The sequence below is a fragment of the Peromyscus leucopus genome, chromosome 1 (genome assembly GCF_004664715.2).
Source record: "Peromyscus leucopus breed LL Stock chromosome 1, UCI_PerLeu_2.1, whole genome shotgun sequence".
NCBI lineage: Eukaryota > Metazoa > Chordata > Mammalia > Rodentia > Cricetidae > Peromyscus > Peromyscus leucopus.
Window position 1 is genome coordinate 91,036,672 of NC_051063.1, and position 21,450 is coordinate 91,058,121.

Below are 21,450 nucleotides of genomic sequence, written 5' to 3' on the forward strand. Positions count from 1 at the left end.
AGCAGGCAGGCTAATGTTTTCCTTTGGCCTCTCTTTCTTTTAGTCTTGTTTGAGTTGCTTTCTGAACATAGGAGACCAAGCTGAGGGGTGTCACTTAAGAACTCTGTGTCCTTAGGATGAATCTCCCCCCACCCCATGCGCAGCGCACCTGCTGGATAATGCCCTTGCCAGTGACTCTTGGTGTGGAACGAATAAAGTCACTCCTTCAAAGCCAGTGGGAGGTCAGCCATGGCCAAGCTGAGGGATCTTGAGAACAGGATGATGTCAACACCCCATCCGTGATGACTGTTTTCTTGTCTCTCTGTTGTTCTGCTCCAGGCTGGCCTTGAACTCGTAGGGATCCACCTGCTTCCTCCTCCTGAGTGCTGGGATTAAAGATGTAAGACACCTTGCTCGGATTTTAATCTTAAGAGAAAACTGTGATTTCTTAATTGTCCATTCTCAGAAGGTGCCAGTTGGAAAGCGTTGATAAACAGAGGAATATAATTGAAGGAAAAATGTAGCCAAAAGATCGCAGTGAAATTGTATGATTCCTGACATACTCTTCAAGACAGTTTCTTCAGGGCAGCACACAGACACACATTTCCCTCTTCTTGCTGTCTCCATCTTTACCTGTTTTGGTTTTATAGTTGGTACTTGTGAAGTTGAATAGGTCTGAATTACAGTTTCTTATTTTCCTAGATACTTAGCCCAGAACTATTAGGGAAAAAAATGTAATAGATCTTTTGCAATCTTTCTGAATACTCTAGACGGGAAAATGTAGCCCAGTGGCCCAGAGGTCAGAAGTGTGTGCTGCTGCTCTTGCACAGGAGGAGGCCTGCGCTCAGCACCCACAGGGAGGACTTGGAACTCGGAATGGCCTGTAACTCCAGCTCCGGGAGTCTGATGCCCTCTTCTGATCTCTGGATATTTATACTCAATATGCATAGGTTATACACACAGATACATGTTCACATAATTAAAAATAAAATCTTTAAGATAACCTAATACAATTAAAATGTGTTGTTTCCTAAAAAGCAGAATTCAACAAAACTGATACTGTTAGGTAGGAAGTAAAATGAATTTTAAAATAAGGCTTTTTTTTTTCTGATTGTTTTACCAGTCTTATTTTGTGACGGACTATGATCCAACCATTGAAGACTCATACACAAAGCAGTGTGTGATTGACGACCGAGCAGCCCGCCTGGACAGTAAGTAAACTTCTAAAGTGCCCTGGCTTTCAAGCGTTACATTTGATGTTCTCAGGTTAGATAGTATAGCTGGACTATTAGCTAATCTTGAATATAAGCCCTTCGCTAGCTGGTTCCCCTGCCCCTTTACTAAGGAGTAAACAGTGGGCCTTGTACATGCTGGGCAAGGGCCCCGCCTCTGAGCTAGTCCTGGCCATGTTTTCTCTGTCATTGCTTCTGATAGATGAATCTGCATGCTGATCCATTTAAATACTCCTCAGCAGATGGAAAGGAAAACAGTAACGGGATTGATTTTTGTTCTGGAGAAGCTGATCTTGTTTGTAACTTGTTGAAGTGTTTATTAGGGGTTGTTGGAAGAACATCAGGTCTCAGCGCTTCATGTCTTCTGGCAAATGTTAAGACGGAAAGTGGCCGTAGAGAGATTCAGTATTTGTTAACTGGGAATTTGTAGCTTAGAGGCTTTAACACTAACAGCCCCTCCCCTCTGAAGAAGACCCTGTTGTTTTAACTAGTAGGACGGTCAGAAATACATTAGTGGCCAGACTAAGGAGAGAGAGGGAGAAGGAGAAGAGGGAGAGAGGGAAAGAGGAGGGAGAGAATGAGAGAGGGGGAAAGGAGAGAGGGAGAGAGGGACAGGGAGAGGGAGAAGGAGAGAGGGAGGGAGAGAGAGGGGAAGGGAAAGAGGGGGGAGGGAGAAGGGAGAAAGAGACACAGACAGACATAGAGACAGAGAGGGAGACAGAATGAATCAAACATAGGTTTTTTAAGATTTATTTTTATGTGCATGAATGTTTTGCCTGCATGGATGTATGTGTATCACATGCCAAGGAGGCCAGAAGAGGGTCTCAGATTCCCCGGAACTGGAGTTATAAGCAGTTATGAACTGCCGTGTAGGTTCTGGGAACAGAACCTGGGTCCTCTGGAAGAGCAGCCAGTGCTCTTGATCACTGAGCCGTTTTCCCAGCCCCAACCTCAGTTTCTTGATTGAACTTACAGACATCTTTTCCAAGATCTTTCCACGGAGATGATAAATTACCAGATGATTTTTAGAGTTGATTTGGTCCCATCTGCTTGGATGTGTTTGATATTTTTAACCTTGTAATTGGTATGCTAATATATTCTAGCCACAGAATCAATCTGTGCGATGAAGATAAACTCGGAAACTGTCTGCCATTAGATTATGTCTGCCTTTGGTGTTAGAAATGAAATATTAAGACAGGAATGCCACTGCCTCTTACACCAAATAGGAGGCTCTGTGGCAGACCTCATGAGGGGGCTGCCCATGTGGGGAGGTGATTTACCAAGTGAAAACACCGTTTTCTTTGTTGTGTTTCTTCAGTTTTGGATACAGCTGGACAAGAGGAGTTTGGAGCCATGAGGGAGCAGTACATGAGGACAGGCGAGGGCTTCCTGTTGGTCTTTTCAGTCACCGACAGAGGCAGGTTGGTGCCATCAGAGTGTGGGGGCAGATACGATCAAAAACCATTGTGTACGTGTGTGAAAATGTCTTAGAGAAACCCACTACTATGTCTAAGTAATATACTATTGCTAATGAAAGCTTAAATCAGGAGTGGTAGGTTCTGTCCAGATTGCTATTTTATGGAATTAAGATTTCCATTTCTTTACAGTCAAAAACTGGCAATACAGTAGTAAATGAAACACAAAATTCTCTGAATTTAGATTCTCAGCATAATGCATTTATTTATTATTGTTTTTTAGTTTTGAAGAAATCTATAAGTTTCAAAGACAGATTCTCAGAGTCAAGGACCGTGATGAGTTTCCCATGATTTTAATTGGCAATAAAGCCGACCTGGATCATCAGAGACAGGTGAGGAGGGAGGAGTTCCGTGCTGGGGAAGCTGTGAAAACGCAACGGTTTACTTAATGAGACAATAGAGTGCCCGTGCTCAGAAAGCCTGTGCGGCACGTCACCAGTGTGGTGCTGAGTCTGGCACACTGTGTCTCACAGACTGGCATGTGCAAAGTGTGAAGGAACTTTGGGGGGATTATATTTAAATTACTTTTACACAGAATCCCAGAAAGCTCTCTATATGAGCCTGCATATGTCTGCTTTAGTGCCAGGCTCATGTGGTTTCTTGGATAACATCTAGAAACTATAAGTTAAGATCATTTTTTTTTTTTTGTCTCCTTCTCCTCCCCTCCCTCTTAAAGAAAATTTAATCACCTTTCTTCTTTAAGCAAAAAAGAAGAAAAAACCAAATTCTTTTTATATCCATTATTCAATTTGTCAAACTCCGATGACGAATTTTCGTGTAACCATGTCTTTCTCTCCCCTCCAGTTTTTTGCTGTTCTCAGGTAGGGTCTTACTGTGTGGCCCAGGCTGCTTTTTAACATGTAACTCTTCGTCCCAGCCTCCCAAGTGCTGACATCACAGGCCTGTGCTGCCATGCTTAGCTCACACAGAACCGTAAAGCTACCCCTCCATGCCTGATTTATTCACTGTTTATCCACAGTCTCCTCTAGTTAAGGGATAGCTGTAAGGTCAATTACAGTATGTAGACACCCCCAACTAGTCTTGCTGGGTAGCCTAGGCTGGCTTGACGTTTGTAGTTCAGGTTGATCACAAAAGGAAAATCCGCTTGCGTTGTTAGCCTTCTGGGATTGTGGGAATGCGCCATGACACCTGGCTTTGGATTTTTCTTCAGTGTAATTAATAAATACCTGAATTTTCTCTTAATGCTTCACATTGGCCAGCTCTGACGCTAGTGACCTTCATCAGTGTTAGTTTCTTTGGCACCCCTCAGTGTGTATTGTGTACCCTGTCTTTTTGGAACGGGATCAGCTTCCTCTGCTGTGGAGTTCCCCGTGTGGATTCCCTTTAGCCTCCGTCACAACATCTAGAGCCTAGCATTGAAATATTAGTCTCTTTTGCTAATATTTCCTCGTTTTCATGTAACCTCATGTTAACCGATACTTTTTACTTACTTGTCTATTAATATTGTTGTTATATGTGCATATAGTGTGTGTTTGAGCCACAGTGTGTGTGTGTAAGTCAGAGAACAACTTCCACCTTTACCTGGGATCATCAGTTCAGGTTGCCAGACTTGTGTGGTAAGTGCGTTTACCTGCTGAGCCATGTCACCAGCCCTGTTAATAGATTCTTAAGATCTTGTTGGCACAATACAGACATCAGGAAAGCGGATGGACATGAGGCACGGGAGCAGGTTTCTTTTTATACCTGTTTAAAACACGACCTTTAAGCCGGGCGGTGGTGGCATATGCTTTTGATCCCAGCACTGGGGAGGTAGAGGCAGTCAGATCTCTGTGAGTTCCAGGACAGCCAGGGATACACAGAGAAACCCTGTCTCAAAACAACAACAACAACAAAACCCACAACCTTTGATCGGTGCTGTATTTGTTCAGTTTTTAAAAATTTATTATTATTATTATTATTATTATTATTATTATTATTATTAGTGTGTGTGTGTGTGTGTGTGTGTGTGTGTGTGTGTGTGTGTGAGAGTGTGAGTGTGTGAGTGTGACTGCATGTGGGTATGTTGTACAGGAGTGCAGGTACCCATGGAAGCCAGAGGCATTGGATCCCTGGAGCTGGAGTAACACATAGATGTGAGCCTGTGAGGGTACTGGGAGCTGAACTCTGATCCTGCAAGAACAGCAAGTGTTGTTAACCACTGAGCCATCTCTCCAACCCCTGTGAAATATTTTGGAAACATACTGAATTTCAGACATGAATGTAAGGTGATGATTCAGCCTGTGGGCATCACTGTGTTGTTATCTGCAGATATACCAGGCCGTATTGGTGGCGGCTCTGGGAGGTGTGTGGTATGCAGACTGCAGGCCTGACAGACGCCTGGTCTCACACTGAGACTCAGAAAAGTGCCTTGATGATATTAGTGGAGAAGGTTCCTGCTAGGCCTCTGTCTGATGTGCATTGTTACAAAGTTACAGAGAGAAGATGTGCGAAGTGTACAATTGGGTGTCTGTTTTCTCCATGTCCTTGCAGATGAACTTAATTACATTTATTATCTAGGCCGGGGGGGCGGGGGGCCTCTCTGTGTGGGTTCCAGCACTCGGCTCTGCTGGGTGTGGAAGGGTGACAGATTACACAGAGAAGGACTCTGCTCCAGTCTCACACTCACTTCTGCCCGCCCCTCACTGCTAATTGCCGCCATGGTAGGAGTAACGTCTTTCTCAAATGTTTATGTGTCAGTAACTCCAGATAAGGGAAGCGTGGAATGTGTAGATGTCTCCAGAGCGGGTAGTAGCAGTTGAGGAACAGCAGGAGGCCAGACCCCTGGAAACAACAGATCTCATTATTAGCCCCCCCAAGTCCTACATGTATTTTAAAATCATTTATTATTATTATTATTATTATTATTATTATTATTATTATTTGTGTGTATGTGTGTATGTGTAATGTATGTTGGCTCACATGATACAGCATCCTTGTGGAGATCAGAAGATAACTTTTTGGAAGTTGGTTCTCTCCTTCCATCCTACGTGGGACCCGGGGATTGAACTCATATCCCAAGGCTTGCACAGCTTAGCCACTTTGCTGGCCCTGTGTGAGCTTTTTTGAAGTTACCTGTGTACTAAAGAGTGCCAGCGTGTAGCATGTAGTTTCCATCTGTCTGCAGGTATTCAGCATATTGTGACACTGCCTGTTTATGTGTCATGGGATTATAGATAACATTCATGTGCATAAAAATGTAATGGAGTTTCAGTGAAGTCATAAAATAGGAGTAGGAAATAAGTCATATTTCTGTCACCTTAAAGATGTGAGTTGTTAGCTTGGAGTAAGCTTTTCTGAATTAGTTATGTATGTGCTGGAGATCTCAGGCAGGTGTATGTCTGAGGGAGCAAAGCAAGAGGCTGAATCTGGTTTAGTGTGGGACCATATGCCATCAATAGAGGACACTCAACATAGACCTTTGATCCCTACATGCACATGAACAAATAAATGTATGTGTACACATACAGCTACCCTCATACTCCTGAGAGAAGAGAATAATATTGCAGGAAGAAAGAGAATTTGTGACTACATGGAACCTTTTTTTTTGGTAGGAAGGGATTTGCCATGATTGGTTTCTCAAAATAGAAACCTTTCTTTGTAAATTAGGGCCCTGTGAAGCCTCCTTTTCTCACCTGGCTTCCTAACTTATTGTCACTTGCTTGTAGAATCTGGCATGTATTTTAGTCTCATAGCCTTAGGGCAGGCATATTATTTTGAAGAAAGGCCAGGTAAATTAAAAAATCATACAAAATGTTGATATGCCAATACTGTGTGAGACCTGTGGACTCCTCTGTTGGGCTGCAACAGGACATGGACCCTGTGAAGTTGTGCTGGGTCTTACAGTACTGATTGCATGTTGTACTCAGGTTGCTGAGTCTGGGGAAAGGAATGTGAGAATCCCATGTATGCACTCAGAAATAATCAGTCATGTAAAGACAGTCCAAAGCACAACCCGAGTTAAGAAGAGACAAATGTCACAGAAGAACGGACTCAGTAGACAGACACTGAACAGGGGCCAGTTCTCTGCTGGCAACCTGAGGCTCTAGGAAGCACTGACTGTGAGGTGGATGTGACGTGGGGTGTGCACAGAGGTCAAGTCAAGCCTCCAGGAGCTGAGGTGATAAATGCACCAGAGGCTGCTGGCAGTACAAGTGTACTGGCTGAAGATTTCTGAATTTGATGGAAACTGTGTTGTACACATCCAAGATACTCAGGCAAACCCAGAACACAAGACAGGTTACAATAAAGTGCTCATTGACCGATGATAAAGACAAATTCTGAGAAGGAGCTAAAGAAAAACAAAACTGCTCCCAGAGGAGCCAAGTTAAAGGTGGTGCAGAGTTAGTATTGACAGAGGGGACAGGCCTCTGGGAATGCTCATGATTACCTGGATTAGGTTAGCCCCTGGGTGTGCCTGTGAGGGATATCTACTGAAAGGTGAATGTGGGTGGCGTCAGTCCATGGGCTGGGGTCCTGGACTGCATAAAAATGAGAAAATGAGCTGCACACAGGCATTCATTACTCTTTGCTTCCTGATTGTGGAGGTCATGTGACTCCCCCACCCCAATGGGCTGTACCTTGAAGCTATGAGTCAAATCTGTTCCTTTTCTCAGCTGTTCTGTCACAATAGTGTGTGCAGTCACTAATGCAGATGACATGTTCCTATCGTTTTTTCACTGGAAACACAGTGTAAGGCAGAAGATGACCTCTCTTACGTACCGAGAGCAAAAGCCTGTTATCTGTAAATGAATGTCCAGCAAATACTTGCTTTAAAAATGAGATTGAGTTAAAGATTTCTCCCCAAACATATGAAATGTAAGAGTTCAGCACCACCAGACCTGAATTATCAGAAATATGAAGACATCTCAGGCTGAGAGATATGACCCCAAAGGGGTAATGCGAGAAATCCATGGTGTCTGCTTAAAGCAGAAAGGAATTTACTTGGGGAGAAAAACTCACTGTACAGAACAGAATTGTCACAGGTTCTGGAATGCTGGGTACAGTCTCATGTGGTCCCGCTGTCTCAGTCTGTCCTGAATCTAAATCTGCGAGGGAGAGAACTGCTTAGGTGCGTCTCGGGTCTTAAGGGTTGAGAGGCCATGCGCCAGGGATATGTACTTCAAGTCACAGGTAGGTAGAACAGTTACCTGCTGTGTCTCTAGGACTGCGCTTCAGGGTCATAGAACTGATAGCCACTGCAAATGGGAGTCTGAGTCAACACGGAGGACAGAGGATCACTGGGCCTGGCAATTATGTGGGTAAATAAAAATGACGTTGTTATTTAAATCTGAAAATTAAATGTTTGAAGCAAAAAATAATGTGAGGCAAAAGCTGGTAACACCAGAAAAGAGCAAGAAGGCAGAGCAGCATTGTACAGGTCTCATGCCGTGTGTGAACTGGTTTGACCACATCAAATATGACGATGAATTAAAGTGTAGACTTGTAGACAAATTTCTAAACAGTCTTATTAAATAAGAAACACGGAGCCAAATATAGGGGTGAAAGCCTCAGAGATCAGAGAAATAGTGAGAACCACCAGCTAACCTTAGCTCACCACGCCACTGTAGCTTCCCAAGAGAGAGCTTCTTCCTGTCTAACCTGCACCTTTATTGCCTGCTGTTGTGCCCTCTCATTGGCTCTTAGCCCAGCTACCTCACTTCCTTGTCACTGCCTGTCTGTACAGACCTCCAGGTCTCTATGGTTGGTACTGGGATTAAAGGCGTGTGTCACCATGCTTGGCTGTTCCCTAGTGTGGCCCTGAACACACAGAGACTCTGCTTGCCATGTGATCGGATTAAGGGCGTGTGCTACCACTGCCTGACTTTTGTTTATGGCTGGCTATGTCCTCTGATCTCTAGGCAAACTTTATTTATTAACATACAAATAAAATAGCACCACATAGCCTGAAGTCCGAAGCAGCCACTGAGGTAGTCTAACAGACATGAAGTCAATTAGCCAATGGCAGAATGGCTGATGTAGAAATAGTTCTTAGCCCAAAAGGCAGAAGAGGTACACACAGAACAAAGGGTAAAGAGAGGAGGTCTCAGGGTCTCAATGGAAAGAGCTGGGTCAGACTGGATGAAAAAGCCAGGTTTTCAAGACCTGTACTTTCAGCTTACAGACACACAACCTACTTAGAATAGAAGGATGGGGTGTGATACGCTGTGCTGGCCACGGTGAAAGTGGCCGTAAAGAGAGCAATTACATAGATTTTAGAGCCAGTGAATTACCGGGGTAAAGAGAGTTGTTTCACAGTGATAGAGACTAATTCACCACAAGGATTTAATGATCCTAGGCATTCGCACACCTTAACAGCTTCAGAATTCCTGAAGTAAGAGTTAAAAGAATCACAGAGAGAAAAAGACAGAGCTGCACTTAACGTGGAGAGAAATGGAAAGAAAACAGGACCATCAGCCACCTTGTCCTAACTGACTCCTAATGGACATTCCACCCAACGGTAGGCACAGGGGTAGGCACAGGGTTTGCGTTATTTTGAGATAAGAACAGGTTGTAAAGCAAGCCTCAAATTTGAAGGAAGCCTTGTCAGATAACACGTGCATTCTGGTGGCAGTGGCATTGATATGGGCATTAATAACAGAGGAAATGTCCAAATTCCCAAGTAACTAGGGTATTTCTAACACTTAAAGGGGAAAATTTAAAAGACTACAAAGAATTCTGAACGAGATGCAACTTATACGCAAATACAGCATGTCAGGATTTATGGGCTGTTCTAGGAGTTGCTTGTGCCACTAAATAGGTATATTAGAAAAGAAAACCAGCAAATTAAAATCGGAGTGCGGAGGGAAGTGGAGAAAGGGTGGGTCAGTGGAAGAAGGTGTGCGTGGTGTGTGCAGGGCCCATTGCCACAAAGGAAAGACCAAAGGAATGGGAACTACACAAGAAACTGGCTTTTGTAAGGTAGACCAGACTGTCAAGCCTCCAGCCAGAAAGATCAGATCTGTCTGTCTGTCTTGGTCTATTGTCTGTCCCTCCCTCCCTCCCTCCCTCCCTCCCTCCCTCCCTCCCTCCCTCCCTCCCTCCTTCCTTCCTTCCTCCTCCTCCCTCCCTCCCTCCCTCCCTCCCCACCCATCCACCCACCATGAACTTATTTAATGCGTATGAACCTCTAGATTTGAGCCCCAGTGAAAGAGGAGGGGACCACAATGATGAAAGACATCTCATCACTTTACATCTTACAAAATATGTAAAGCATAAATGCTATAAAGAACATGACATCAGTAAATCCAGTAAAGTAGATACAATGGTCACCTTCCCAGAAACCACCAAAGCTACTCAAAATCCAAATAGATTGGCTGGGTAGTTCCCTGTCTGTCAAATACATTTGTCACACTTGCCTTCAAAGAAAACACTAAGCCCAGATGGAGTTGCTGGTGAATTATACTAAACTATATATTTTTTTATTTTTTTGAGACACTGTTTCTCTGTGTAACAGCCCTCACTGTCCTGGAACTTGCTTCATAGACCAGACTGTCCTTAAACTCACAGATATCCACCTGCCTCTGCCTCCCGAGTGCTGGGATTAAAGGCGTGCACTGCCGCCACCACCAGCCAGCAGATTGCATCTTTTTAAAAAATCTTTATTTTTATTTTATGTGTGTGAATGTATTGCCTGAATCTATGTATTTGTAGCATGTGGGTGCAGTACCGTTGATGGCCAGAAGAATGTCCTAACCATCAAAACCTGGAACTGTAACCACCTGGAACTGTAGTGACAGATAGTTGTGAGCCACCATATGGGTGCTGGAAGCTGAATACCTGAATCCAGGTCCTCTTCAAGAGTATGAAGTGCTGTTAACTGCTGACTCATCTCTCCAGTTCTCCACCCCTTTTGAGACAGGATCTCTTGTAGCCCAGGCTGACCTCAAATTCACTATATAACCGATGACCTTGACTTCTTTATTCTTTTATACCTTCTGAGTGCTGGGATTATAGGTATGTATTACCATGCATGTACAATGCCAGAGACTGAAACTAGGGTTCACGAATGCTAGGCAAGCATTCTTCCAACCGAGCTACATCTCCAGCCCACTATATGAATTCTATCTCAACAAAGCTGGAAACAGCCCTGGTGTCCATCAACACATGGTGAATGGGTGAACAAATATCTCTACAATGGAACACAGCACATCCATGTAGAGGAACTCTCTGTACACACAATGATATGGATGAAAGTCATAAATAACATGTAGAGGGAACAAACCCAGACACATAAGGCGCTTATGTATTAGCCCATTCATGTGATGTTCAAGAACAAATAAAATGAGGGATAATGGTAAAAAAGAAAAGAAAAGAAAAATCATGATCCATTCTCTCTGCTGAGCATACATGTAAGAATTCTTCCTTTTTAAAGATTTATTTATTATGTATACAATGTTCTCTGCATGTATGTCTGCAGGCCAGAAGAGGGTACCAGATCTCATTACAGATGGTTGTGATCCACCAGGTGGTTGCTGGGAATTGAACCCAGGTCCTCTGGAAGAGCAGCCAGTGCTTTTAACCTCTGAGCCATCTTTCCAGCCCCCATGTGAAAATTCTTAAGAAAATACTAGTAAATCAGATTTAACAGTAGGTAGTGTGCCCAGCAGAGTTTATTTCAGGAGTGAAAATGAGCTATCATAATTCATCATGTCAACAAACCAAAAAGGAAAAATCACACCATCTCAGTAGAAAAAAGAATTGATAATATCTGACGTTCAGTCTTGATAATTCCCTTTATAAACAGAATAGTCGGAACTTTTGTTAATTGGATAAAGGACATTTTTAATAAAATTCTATAACTGACAACATACTTAATGATAGGCGGAGTGCCTTGACCCCAAGATCAGCAGAGGTCAGAAGTACCCCTTTCACTGCGTGAGGATGGGCAGTGCTGGGCAGTGCATTGAGGCCAGAGAAAGGAGCCCAGGCATCTACCAAAAAGGAATCTGCAGAGCAGTGTAGAACAGGCACCTGACTGTGCAGAAACCTGGATAACTTCAGAATGTTTCTGAGTATGAAATATGTAATGGTTATGACTGCATTCTTACAGTGAACAAGTTAATGATTGAAAAGAGAATGGCAGGTTGTGGGTTTTTTTTTGGCGGGGGGAGCAAGTGGGTCCCAGGTACTCTTCACATCTGATTTTTCCAACTTTCTCCAGGTGTTCACTTTGAGGATAGTAGTAAGACACATGTTCCAGGAAACCACAATTTTAAACTCTGGGATTTATGCAAATATAAACAAATACGGTGTACTGACTTTAGGGAAGTATTGCTTTTGGGATCCTTTGTGTTTAAAATGCAGAGGGTATTTAGTGATAATTAATGGCTTCTGCCTTATCCTCTCTCCCTCCCTCCCTCTCTCCCTCCCTTCCTCCCTCCCTCCCTCTCTCTCCTACCACCGTGGTCCTATTCACCACTCCAGCTTGCCACTGCTCTCCACATACATTACGTTTCCTATATACCAGGTACTGGCCAAGACAGCAAGGTGGTCCTGTGGCCTGAGAAACCTGAATCCCTCTCCATCCCTTGCTGGTTCCCTTACAGCTTTTCAATTTTCAAATTCTAGGCCGGGCAAGCCAAGCCCATTTCCTCTTAAGGTCTCCCACAAGCCTTATTCATGCCTCCCTCCCTCCTCCCTCTCCCCCCCCCTCTCTCCCTCCTCCCTCCCTCTCCTTCTCTCTCTTCTTTTGCCTTAGCTATTTTCTTACCCTGCCGCCCCTTAGCTAAAGACTCTATTTAATACTTAAACCACTTCCTCAGGCAAGCTCTTCCTGACCCCCTTTATAGGGTTAGGCGGCACCTTTACAACATTTTTTATTTTTTCTTCCTGTAAAGTTATATCTAATGCTTCTGGTATCATCTCTAAACTAAACCTTGAGAGTTAGTGCAGCTGTCCTTTGGTGCAGATGTCCTTTGGTAGCAATAGAGGTTGGTTCCAGGACTCCTAGAGACACCAGAATCTTTAGATGCATGAAAGTCTCTTATATATAGAAGCAGAGAATTTGCATATAACCTATGCATACTTTCTTGTATATTTGAAAACATCTCTGTATTACTTAAATGCCTAATATGGCATAAATGCTATGTAAACCCTTGTTCTGTATTGTTTAGGATTAATGGCCAGATTAAAGATGCACATGCTCACTACAGTTACCGTTCAGCCTAGGGCTTGGTTTTATTTTGTTTTGGAGATGAGTCAGGTAGTCTCAAACTTGCTATGTAGGCAAGGATGGCCCTGAATTCCTGATGCTCCTTCCTCTACCTCCAGGAGTGCTGGGATTCTAAGAGTATGCCACCACATCTAGCTCAGCTGAAGTGTTTTTTGATTTGCAGTTGGTTGAACCCATGGATATTGCAGGCCAACTGTGTTTCTGTTACAGGTGCATTCTTCTGAGTTGTGCAGAGGTGGGCTTCAGATTGTGTGGCACTGTGGTGTCTGTCCATCCCTTATGATGAGTCAGCCTGGACTCCAGGAGGTGTAGTAGCACCATATGCATATAGCCAGGCTTAGACAGGCCCCCTGGAGTTGCTAATACTGTGCCTCAAACACAACCACTGTATCCATTTCAGGTAACACAGGAAGAAGGGCAGCAGTTAGCGAGGCAGCTCAAGGTCACGTACATGGAGGCGTCGGCTAAGATCAGGATGAACGTAGATCAAGCTTTCCATGAACTTGTCCGGGTTATAAGGTAAGCAGAGCATGTGCTAGGTGTGTGTTTTAATAGATGACGGTACAGCGTTGGTAGTGAGAGAGGGAATTGTAAGTAGGAGTGAGTGCTTCCTAGTGGGCTGGTGCACACCATGGGGTAAATTTCAACTAAATACATAGCATATTCTAGGCACTTGCAACCCATAAAAATCTCATCTAATTATCTTAAGTTGAAGTAGAAAGTACATGTGAGGATTTTGAAAATGGTAAATGCTTTGACGGTAGTGATGACAGCCGCTAATCAAGTCTCTGTCAGACACTGAGTGACATTCTTTCAACGTTACTACATTTAATCCTTACTACGACCCAGAGAGCTGAATGGTTTCTGTTACTCTCACTGTCTCTTAAGCTCTGGGAATTGAATCCAAATTTCAGATTCCTAGTTCCTGCCAAACCCCTGCTAGGCCAAGAGCAACGCAGGCGGCCGGGATTCCATCCTCTCTCAGGTGTTGGCCCCCAGTAAGACATAAATGTGTAACATTCCAGCCTATAAAGAAGCCTCTGGTTTAGAAAGTATTCGTGGATTGTAAGCTGCTTGAGGTGGTGGATGAGGCCTGTTGTGCATGCAGCACAGAATAAGCTGCTCGGGATTAGTTGCTTTTGAGTCCTTGAGGCTCGGTCTCATCCTCTTTCCCGTCTCCTGGCCATCTCTGCTAATTAGATAGCTTTGACAGGCACGTGGAGGGGGCCCTGTTCACTGTGAGTCTCAGCCAATTGACCCCTGAGGTGTGGTTTCCGTGTGTGGAAGGGAAGAAAGCGGCTGCAAGTTTAGTTTCTGAGGTTCAGCTTTGCAGAAGTAGACAGCAGTGACAGTCGCTCGGCAGTGTGAATGGACTGGGCGCCACTGCACTGTGGCTTAGCAGTGTTAACCTGGAGGGTTTTGCTTCCCAGCCCTCCTCACCCCACTTCATTTTAGTGTTAACTGATAAAGCAATTCCTTCTTAAAGTAATTACTACCTTAGTCAAATACCTGTCTTTCCTTTTGACTCTCAAGAATCCGAGAGTCCCACCTGTCAATCATCCAGGCATGAGGATTTCTTGTAGTCTTAAGTCCTCATAACAGTTGTGAAGAGGTAGGTTTTTTATTATTCCCATCTAAAAACCAGAGAGTCCGGGAAGCCAGCCAGCGTGTCTAGCACTAGAAGGTACTTTTCCATCGTCCTCTGTGGTGCAGGATTATTGCTTCAGCATATCTTTGAGTCCAGGAACTTCAGCTTAGGAAGAGAACACACACACAGGCCTCTGTCTGATTCAGGATTCACCCAGGGAAGCAGCTTGGACACCTCCGTTCATTCTCGTGTGAGGACCTCCCCTGCTTGGCAAACAGCTCCACTCTCGAGTTTGACCCCCTCCTTTCCTTTCAAGGATTTGCTCTCACTCCTAGTGGAACGCCAAGAAGTGTGTACATTTCAGTGCAGCAGGTCCAGAAATAACCTGCATTTGTACTGGGAGATTACTAATGGCGATACTATTCACATCTCTCCGTCTTACAGGAAATTTCAAGAGCAAGAATGCCCTCCGTCACCAGAACCAACCCGGAAGGAAAAAGACAAGAAAGGCTGCCATTGTATCATTTCCTAAGAGTTCCATGAGTTTTAGCTGACAACTGCCAGGGAAGCCCTCATCTCTGTTAACGTTTACATCATGCTGGTACCTTTGTAGCCTTAGACTGATGATCACCGTGTTAGCCTTACACCAAGAAGCTGGCTAACCCTTTCTGCGAAGCTAATGTAACGGTCTTTCCCAGACCACTGTAAAGGAAACACTAAGGCTGCTTCAGATATGATCTGATTCCTTTAAAACACACGACTACACACACAGATGCATTCTTTAAGGGCTTACATTTTAATAGGGATGAACCAAGTTTGGAAGCTGAGCTGTTTGCTAAGCTGAAGTCATAGGTTGTGAAGTCATTTTTAACTTCTGGAATCATGTTGCCTACTGTTACTCTAAATAGAAACATAGGGAGGGTCTTTTTTTTTTTTTAATGTGAATTTTTGCCTATCTTTAAAACTTTTGATGTCAACTTTCATTAACCTTAAATACACTGAATGGAATCTACAAAAGTGAGACATCTCAGACCTTTTCTGATGCTACAGCTTTTGTTTTCCAGTGGCCAGAATACCAAAATGCCTGTTGTATTTATGGATTAAAAACTGCTGATCAAGCCTTTGTTATTATGCCTCCTTCAAGATGACAATATTCTCTGTGGCCAAATGTTTGGCCTTGTTCTACACTTAGGTGTTTCAATGAACTTGATTTCTTTTCCCAGCCGTGGTAAGGGTAAGAGTGATGATTCCTGTCTGTCTTCCTTTTTAAGTATTCCTGGTTATGGGATTTCAAAAACAAAAACAAAAACCCAAACAAAGTAAAACCGTTTTTTGTTTGATGTAATATAAAATATGGAATTGATCTTTCCAGAGTCAGAGATGATTAATGTTTTTTGCTATATACTTTTATACGTTATTTTCTTATCAAACTAGTTAACAAGTATTTTTATATGTTTGTAAGCGAATATGCTTTCACAGCGTATCTTGTGTATATGTAAAGATGAGTATTTAATTCTCACTGTTCACTGTTAACTGACAAAGAAAAAGGGGAAACCCTTGGTCCTTGTTACATCCACCAGTGGCCAATAATCAGAAAAACTTCTCGACAGAACACAACAGGACGAGACTGTGAAGTCGCGTTCAATGTCCCTGCTAGGTTATTGACTTGTTATATCAAGTATTCCGTGTACAACCTCTACTTGACAATTAGTGTAACTGTGGATGGCTTCTGATTTTGTTTTTAACTCTGTGGATTGTGTTTAAGCAATTCAAAGTGTGTTCCTGGTTTTGCGACTCTCAGTGGTATTGCACAGTGGTCACTTTATTGAATGTGTACAACAGTCCCATGAAGTTTATAAAGTGGACCCTTGTATAGCTTCAGGTGCTAGAATTAAAGTTGATCTGTTATCACCAGACAGCGCTTGACGGCTCCTTTTTCCATGCCAGGCTTCTGTGAGGGATACAGGACCGACTCGAGTAGCCCTGCCCTTCGTACACGGCGGCGTCTTAGGGAGTTAGTTCTGCGGTGAGCTTACAGTTCTGGTGCTTTCTTGAGGTCAGTGGTTTGTACCTTTTTCTCTGAGATGTTCTTAACAGAGAACCCCCAGCTGTAGGGGAGAGGAAGGTGACTAATTCACATAGACCCCAAGGATGACTTCTAAGATAACTTTGGCAGAGGACCTGATGTTTATATTTAAACACAAACAAAAATCACCTAATTTTATTGTGTTTTGTGATTACATATATAGACTTACTGTTCAAGTTTCTGCTAAAACTCCTGCCCGGGAAGCTAGTGAGCTTGTCTTTATCTCTGATGCCTCACTAGAACTGTGTATATCCTTGGTGGGGACGTTTCCTGGTTGTCTGTCATAGGTGACTAGATACTAAGAGCTAGCCTGTAATATCCGGGTTTCTTGGGGGAGTTCCTCACTCTCTACTCCATGTTGTGTACTTTCATGGCTGCATCTTCAGCTTCTCCAAGCTTATTTCTGCACATGTTTGCTCTCCTGGTAATCCTGTTTAATGCATTTTCTCACAGGTTGTGTTTTGCTTTCTAGAATTTTTATAAGGTCTTACTAAGTAGACCAGCTTGATCTAAAACTGTGTAGTTCAAGCTGACCTCGAGCCCAGGATTTCCTGCTTGAGTTTGAGTGTTGGGGTTGTAAGTTGTGTGTTCCACTCCTGGCTCTTTGATCCCCCCTGTTTCCCTTCCCTCCCTTCCTCTTCTCCCCCTTCCCTCTCCTGTTTCCTTCCATCCCCTTCTTTGGAGGTGTTATCTCTCTGCGTAGCTCTGGCTGGCCTAGAATTCACTGTGTAGATCAGCTTGGCCTTGACTTTGTAGCAATCATGGGAGGTGTTTTTATCTCCCGTGTGCCGGAAGTACAAGGTGTATGCCACCCCCACCATGCCCAGCAAATTTCTTTCTATCTGTATCTATATATATACACTTCAGTCCCCATTATGTCTGTACTTTCCTCTTAACCAGCCTTTCTCGCCCTTTCTCAGAGAGCTGAGTCCTGATGCCTGTTGTGTTACAACTTAACTTCTCACTGTGCGTCTAGAATGGCAAGGTGTAATGGGAAATAATCCCTCAGAGAGCTCCACAGGGCTGGCTGACTTCTCTTGCAGAACTCTGCTTGGGAAAGCCTGCTTGGAGCATTTGAATGTGGTTAGGGTAGCACTCTGATATTCTGTTGATCCTGCACCTCTGTATGTCGTTTGTATTTGTTTCTGGTGTGTGATTTTTATTTAGTTATGATCCTGGTTTTTCACACATTCAACTTTTGCTTGGATGATGAACGTTGCATATTTTATGTTGTTGGGTGTTGATCTGGTCACCGCTTCTTCATTAGCTTTGTTCTGTAACCAGTTTGTGTATATTGCTCTTCAGTTTGAACCTTCTGGGTCTTTTTTAGAAACTTAATGCAGTCTGAAATAGCATTTTCTCGGGATAGAGTAGTCCACTAGTGAATGCCCTGAGTGTAAGCACTCTCTAGCTTGGCATGTGGGAACTCAGGTAACCCCTCGCCCTTTATGAACTATGTGGAAGTAGTCTTTCCACAGCCCTCAGATCTCTCCTTGACTGAGGTCCAGTGACCCATATATACACTTAATATTTGGCAAGGACTCTTTGACCCTGTGCATAGTTTGGGGTCCCCCCCCCATGTAGTCTTTTTATAATACTCTAGAACATTCTACAGCAACTTCTGGCTGCTTCAAAGTTTCCTTGGGCTCCAGTGTCTGTTGCCCCAGTTCAAGGAAACGTTTGTGTTCTGCCTGGAATTCCCTGGGCCTTCTGTAATTGGAGATGGTCTTTAGGCTAGAAGCCAAGGAGCCTTAAGACTCACTCTGTGTTCAATGTCCATGAGCCACTGTTTTATGTATTTAATCTCTCATACACCTTTGTTATTTTTGAGACAGGGCCTGGCTGTCTTGCCCAGGCTGGCTTTGTTCTTCTGGGTTCAAGTTACCTTCCTGCTTCTGCCTCATGAGTAGCTAGGACTTTGGGCTTATGCATAGCACCCCCACCCCCACCCCCCGCCACCACCATGGTTCAGTTTCTGATTTTCTCAGGCAGGAAGGCTAACACTGGTTCATTACAAAGAGCTGTCTGTCTTAAGACCTGAATAGTCTGTGTCTTGGCCATTTTAGTTTCTCTGCCTGGGAGTTGGCATCTTTCCTTATATAGGGACATATACTAAACATCATCTTAGACTCTGCAGGCCATGTGGTCTCTGCCCCAGCTACCCAGACTCTATAGATCTTCCACAGAAACAGATACAGAAAGCAGGTAACTAGATAAGTGAATGTGACTGAAGTTGGTGCTTCATACTTTCGCCATATGGAATATTAATATTATTCTGCATTTGTTTCCCATCCCTTCAGCTATGCAGAGACTGTTCTCCATGACAACAGGTGATGGGCTGGAGTTTACTTGAGGGTTGTGGTTTGCCAAGCCCTTCCCTGTAACATTTGAGGTTTCTTCTCTAACTTCACACTCTCCTGCCTCTTTATTTATGTGGGATTTCAAACAGGATTTTCTGAGAGGACTGTAAAGAAATTGTGACCTAGGGGTTTTCTTCCTGTATTGCATGCTCTGATGTTTACATGTTTCAGAGCCGGACATTGCACTGTCATTGATACATGTCACTTTGACAACTGCTACATTTGAAGCTTCAGAGTTTCATAGTGTAAGTTGATCACTTTATCCTTTGCCTTTGTAAAAGTGTGATGTCTCAGGGTTGCCTGTAACTGAGGACTAGCCTGCTTCTCCTGCAACTTTTAAACAACACGTGACTTTTCTGGATTCACTTCTTCTTCACTGAACAGGTAGTAGGCAAGTATGTAGAAGGAGATGATGGCCAACTAGATTGTTTTCAAAGTATCGTTTTAAGCAAAAAAAAGTTACTTTCCTTAAAAATATGTGACTAAGTAGATTTCTTTGTGCAGGACTCTAGTAGTGGTTATGAGGTGTTCCTGGAAGATCTGAATGGATAGTAGTTTGCTGGAGCTAGGAAGATTGGTAGGATTTGAGATGGGGAAGAGAGGAGAAAAGGGAGAAGGCAGGTCTTCTGGGGAGAGAGTGATGCAGCACTGGCTGGATTTGGTGGGTGCTGAAGAGAATAAGTACATCAGGACAGATACGGCAGTTAGACTAGGTTGGGTTGTCAGGGCCATTTCAATGGATGGCCTTCTCTACATAGAGACTGCCAGGGATTCTGAACTGGAGACACTGGGATCTAATCCAGCGGTCATATGAATGGCGGAGGGGGGTGATAGATGATTGCCCCGTCCTAGTATCATAGGCACTGTGAGGATAGAACATGGGTCACCTATGTTACCTGCTGTGCACGGAAAAGCCATTTGATGAATGAATGTTTCCAGAGGTGTGGTGATGAAGTAACATGGGTGAAGGGGGACTGGACATTAGAGGTGTCTCTGGGAAATGTGTGAGACTCTTAAACACTGAGCTTTGCTGTACGGAACAGTGATGGTGCCATAATTAAGGAGCATGGGGGCTGTAGTGATGGAAATGTATGGCACTCATATAAGGTAGTCAGGAAGTTGGGGTAAGGATTGGAGCTGAAAGAGGGCCCGAGACTAATTGAATTAGTGATGGAAGAGGTAGGCAAACTGGCTAATACTGTTGAGTAAAGGGTAAAATTTGGGGGAAAAAAAACACAATTGGGAATAGAAAATTAAGAGCCAGAAAACAACTAAGAGAAGCAGCCAGAAAAGAGACAACCAGGAGTCTGAAGTATGTGGGGGGTGTGGGTCTGTGGTTGAATGCTGGGCCACACATGTACCATGCACACATGCACCCACACAAGTGAAGGGACTATACAGGAGTAGGTTCTTGCCTTCTGCCTCATAGAGGTAGAATCTCCTTTCTGTCTCTGCACTGTGTACTTTGGCTAGCTGTCACCTGGGCTTCAGGGGCAGTTCTCCTGCTGTAGGAGGGCTGGGGTTACAGATGTGCATTTCTGCATCTGGCTTTTTACCTGGGTTCCAGACATTAAACTTTTGGGGATCAGGCTCAGTTTAGGCTTGTCTGCTAAGACACTTCCTGGCCCCAAGAGCCTGTATTTTAAGGAAGCTCATCCCTGGGATGGTAAGAAACTTTGAGTGGCAAGTGAGGCATCAGGAGTCAGACTTTATTAGCTTTGTTCGAGGTGTCAGGTTGTAGAAACCAGGTAAGAGTTGCAGTGTGATTGGTAAGAAAATGGAGGAGGTGAGTGTGGGCTGTTGGGTGTGGTGATATTTTATTTGTGCTTTAATAAATAAAGCTTGCCTGGAGATCAGAGGTAAAAGCAAGCCATTATAAGTAAACAAAGAAAGTCAGGCAATGGTAGCACACACCTTTAATCCTATCACTTGGCAGGCAGGGATCTATCTGGATCTCTGTGAGTTCAAGGCCACACTCAAAACAGAGCCAGGTGTGGTGGCACACGTCTTAAATTCCAACACTATTTAACCATGGAGGTCTGGAGGTCTGTACAGACAGTCAGGAAGTGACAGTGCTGGGCAGGAAGAGGAAGTGATGTAGCTGGACAGAGCAAATCAGATGGCAGAACAGCAAGGCATATAGGTGTGCGTAGACGGGAAGTATCTTGCATTTTGGAAGCTGCAGAGTTGGTGAGGTAAGGTTAGCTGTGGCTCTTCCTATTTCTCTGATCTCTCTCAGGCTTTAACCCCTATATCTGGCTCCATGTTTTTTATTTAATAAGACAGTTTAGAAATTGGTCTGCAGTTGGGAAAGTTCTTTGACAAAGCTGGATCATGGGCAGATGTTTTGTTAGTGAGTAAGCTATAAGGCTAGGTGGCGGCTCACGCCTTTAATCCCAGGAGTCAGGAGGCAGAGGCAGGCAGATCTCTGTGAGTTTGAGGCCAGCCTGTTCTACAGAGCGAGTTCCAAGGACAGCCTGGCTTGGACAGACAGATAGAGAAACCTTGTCTGGGAAAAACAAACCAACAAACTGAGTGCTAAGAGCCAATCAGTGCAAA

General features: G+C 43.9%; 1 protein-coding gene across 2 annotated transcripts in view; it reads left to right on the forward strand.

The window, feature by feature from the left end:
* Positions 1-16,361, forward strand: part of Rras2 (RAS related 2) — a 75,253-nt gene extending 58,892 nt beyond the window's left edge. For both annotated transcript variants that reach the window (XM_028875880.2, XM_037211336.1), the window contains exons 2-6: positions 1,103-1,190; positions 2,530-2,632; positions 2,910-3,018; positions 13,258-13,376; positions 14,890-16,361. In XM_028875880.2, the coding sequence (XP_028731713.1) occupies positions 1,103-1,190; positions 2,530-2,632; positions 2,910-3,018; positions 13,258-13,376; positions 14,890-14,977 (507 nt within the window). In that variant the 3' untranslated portion in view covers positions 14,978-16,361. The remainder of the gene's footprint in view (positions 1-1,102; positions 1,191-2,529; positions 2,633-2,909; positions 3,019-13,257; positions 13,377-14,889) is intronic.
* The last annotated feature ends 5,089 nt before the right edge of the window (positions 16,362-21,450 follow it).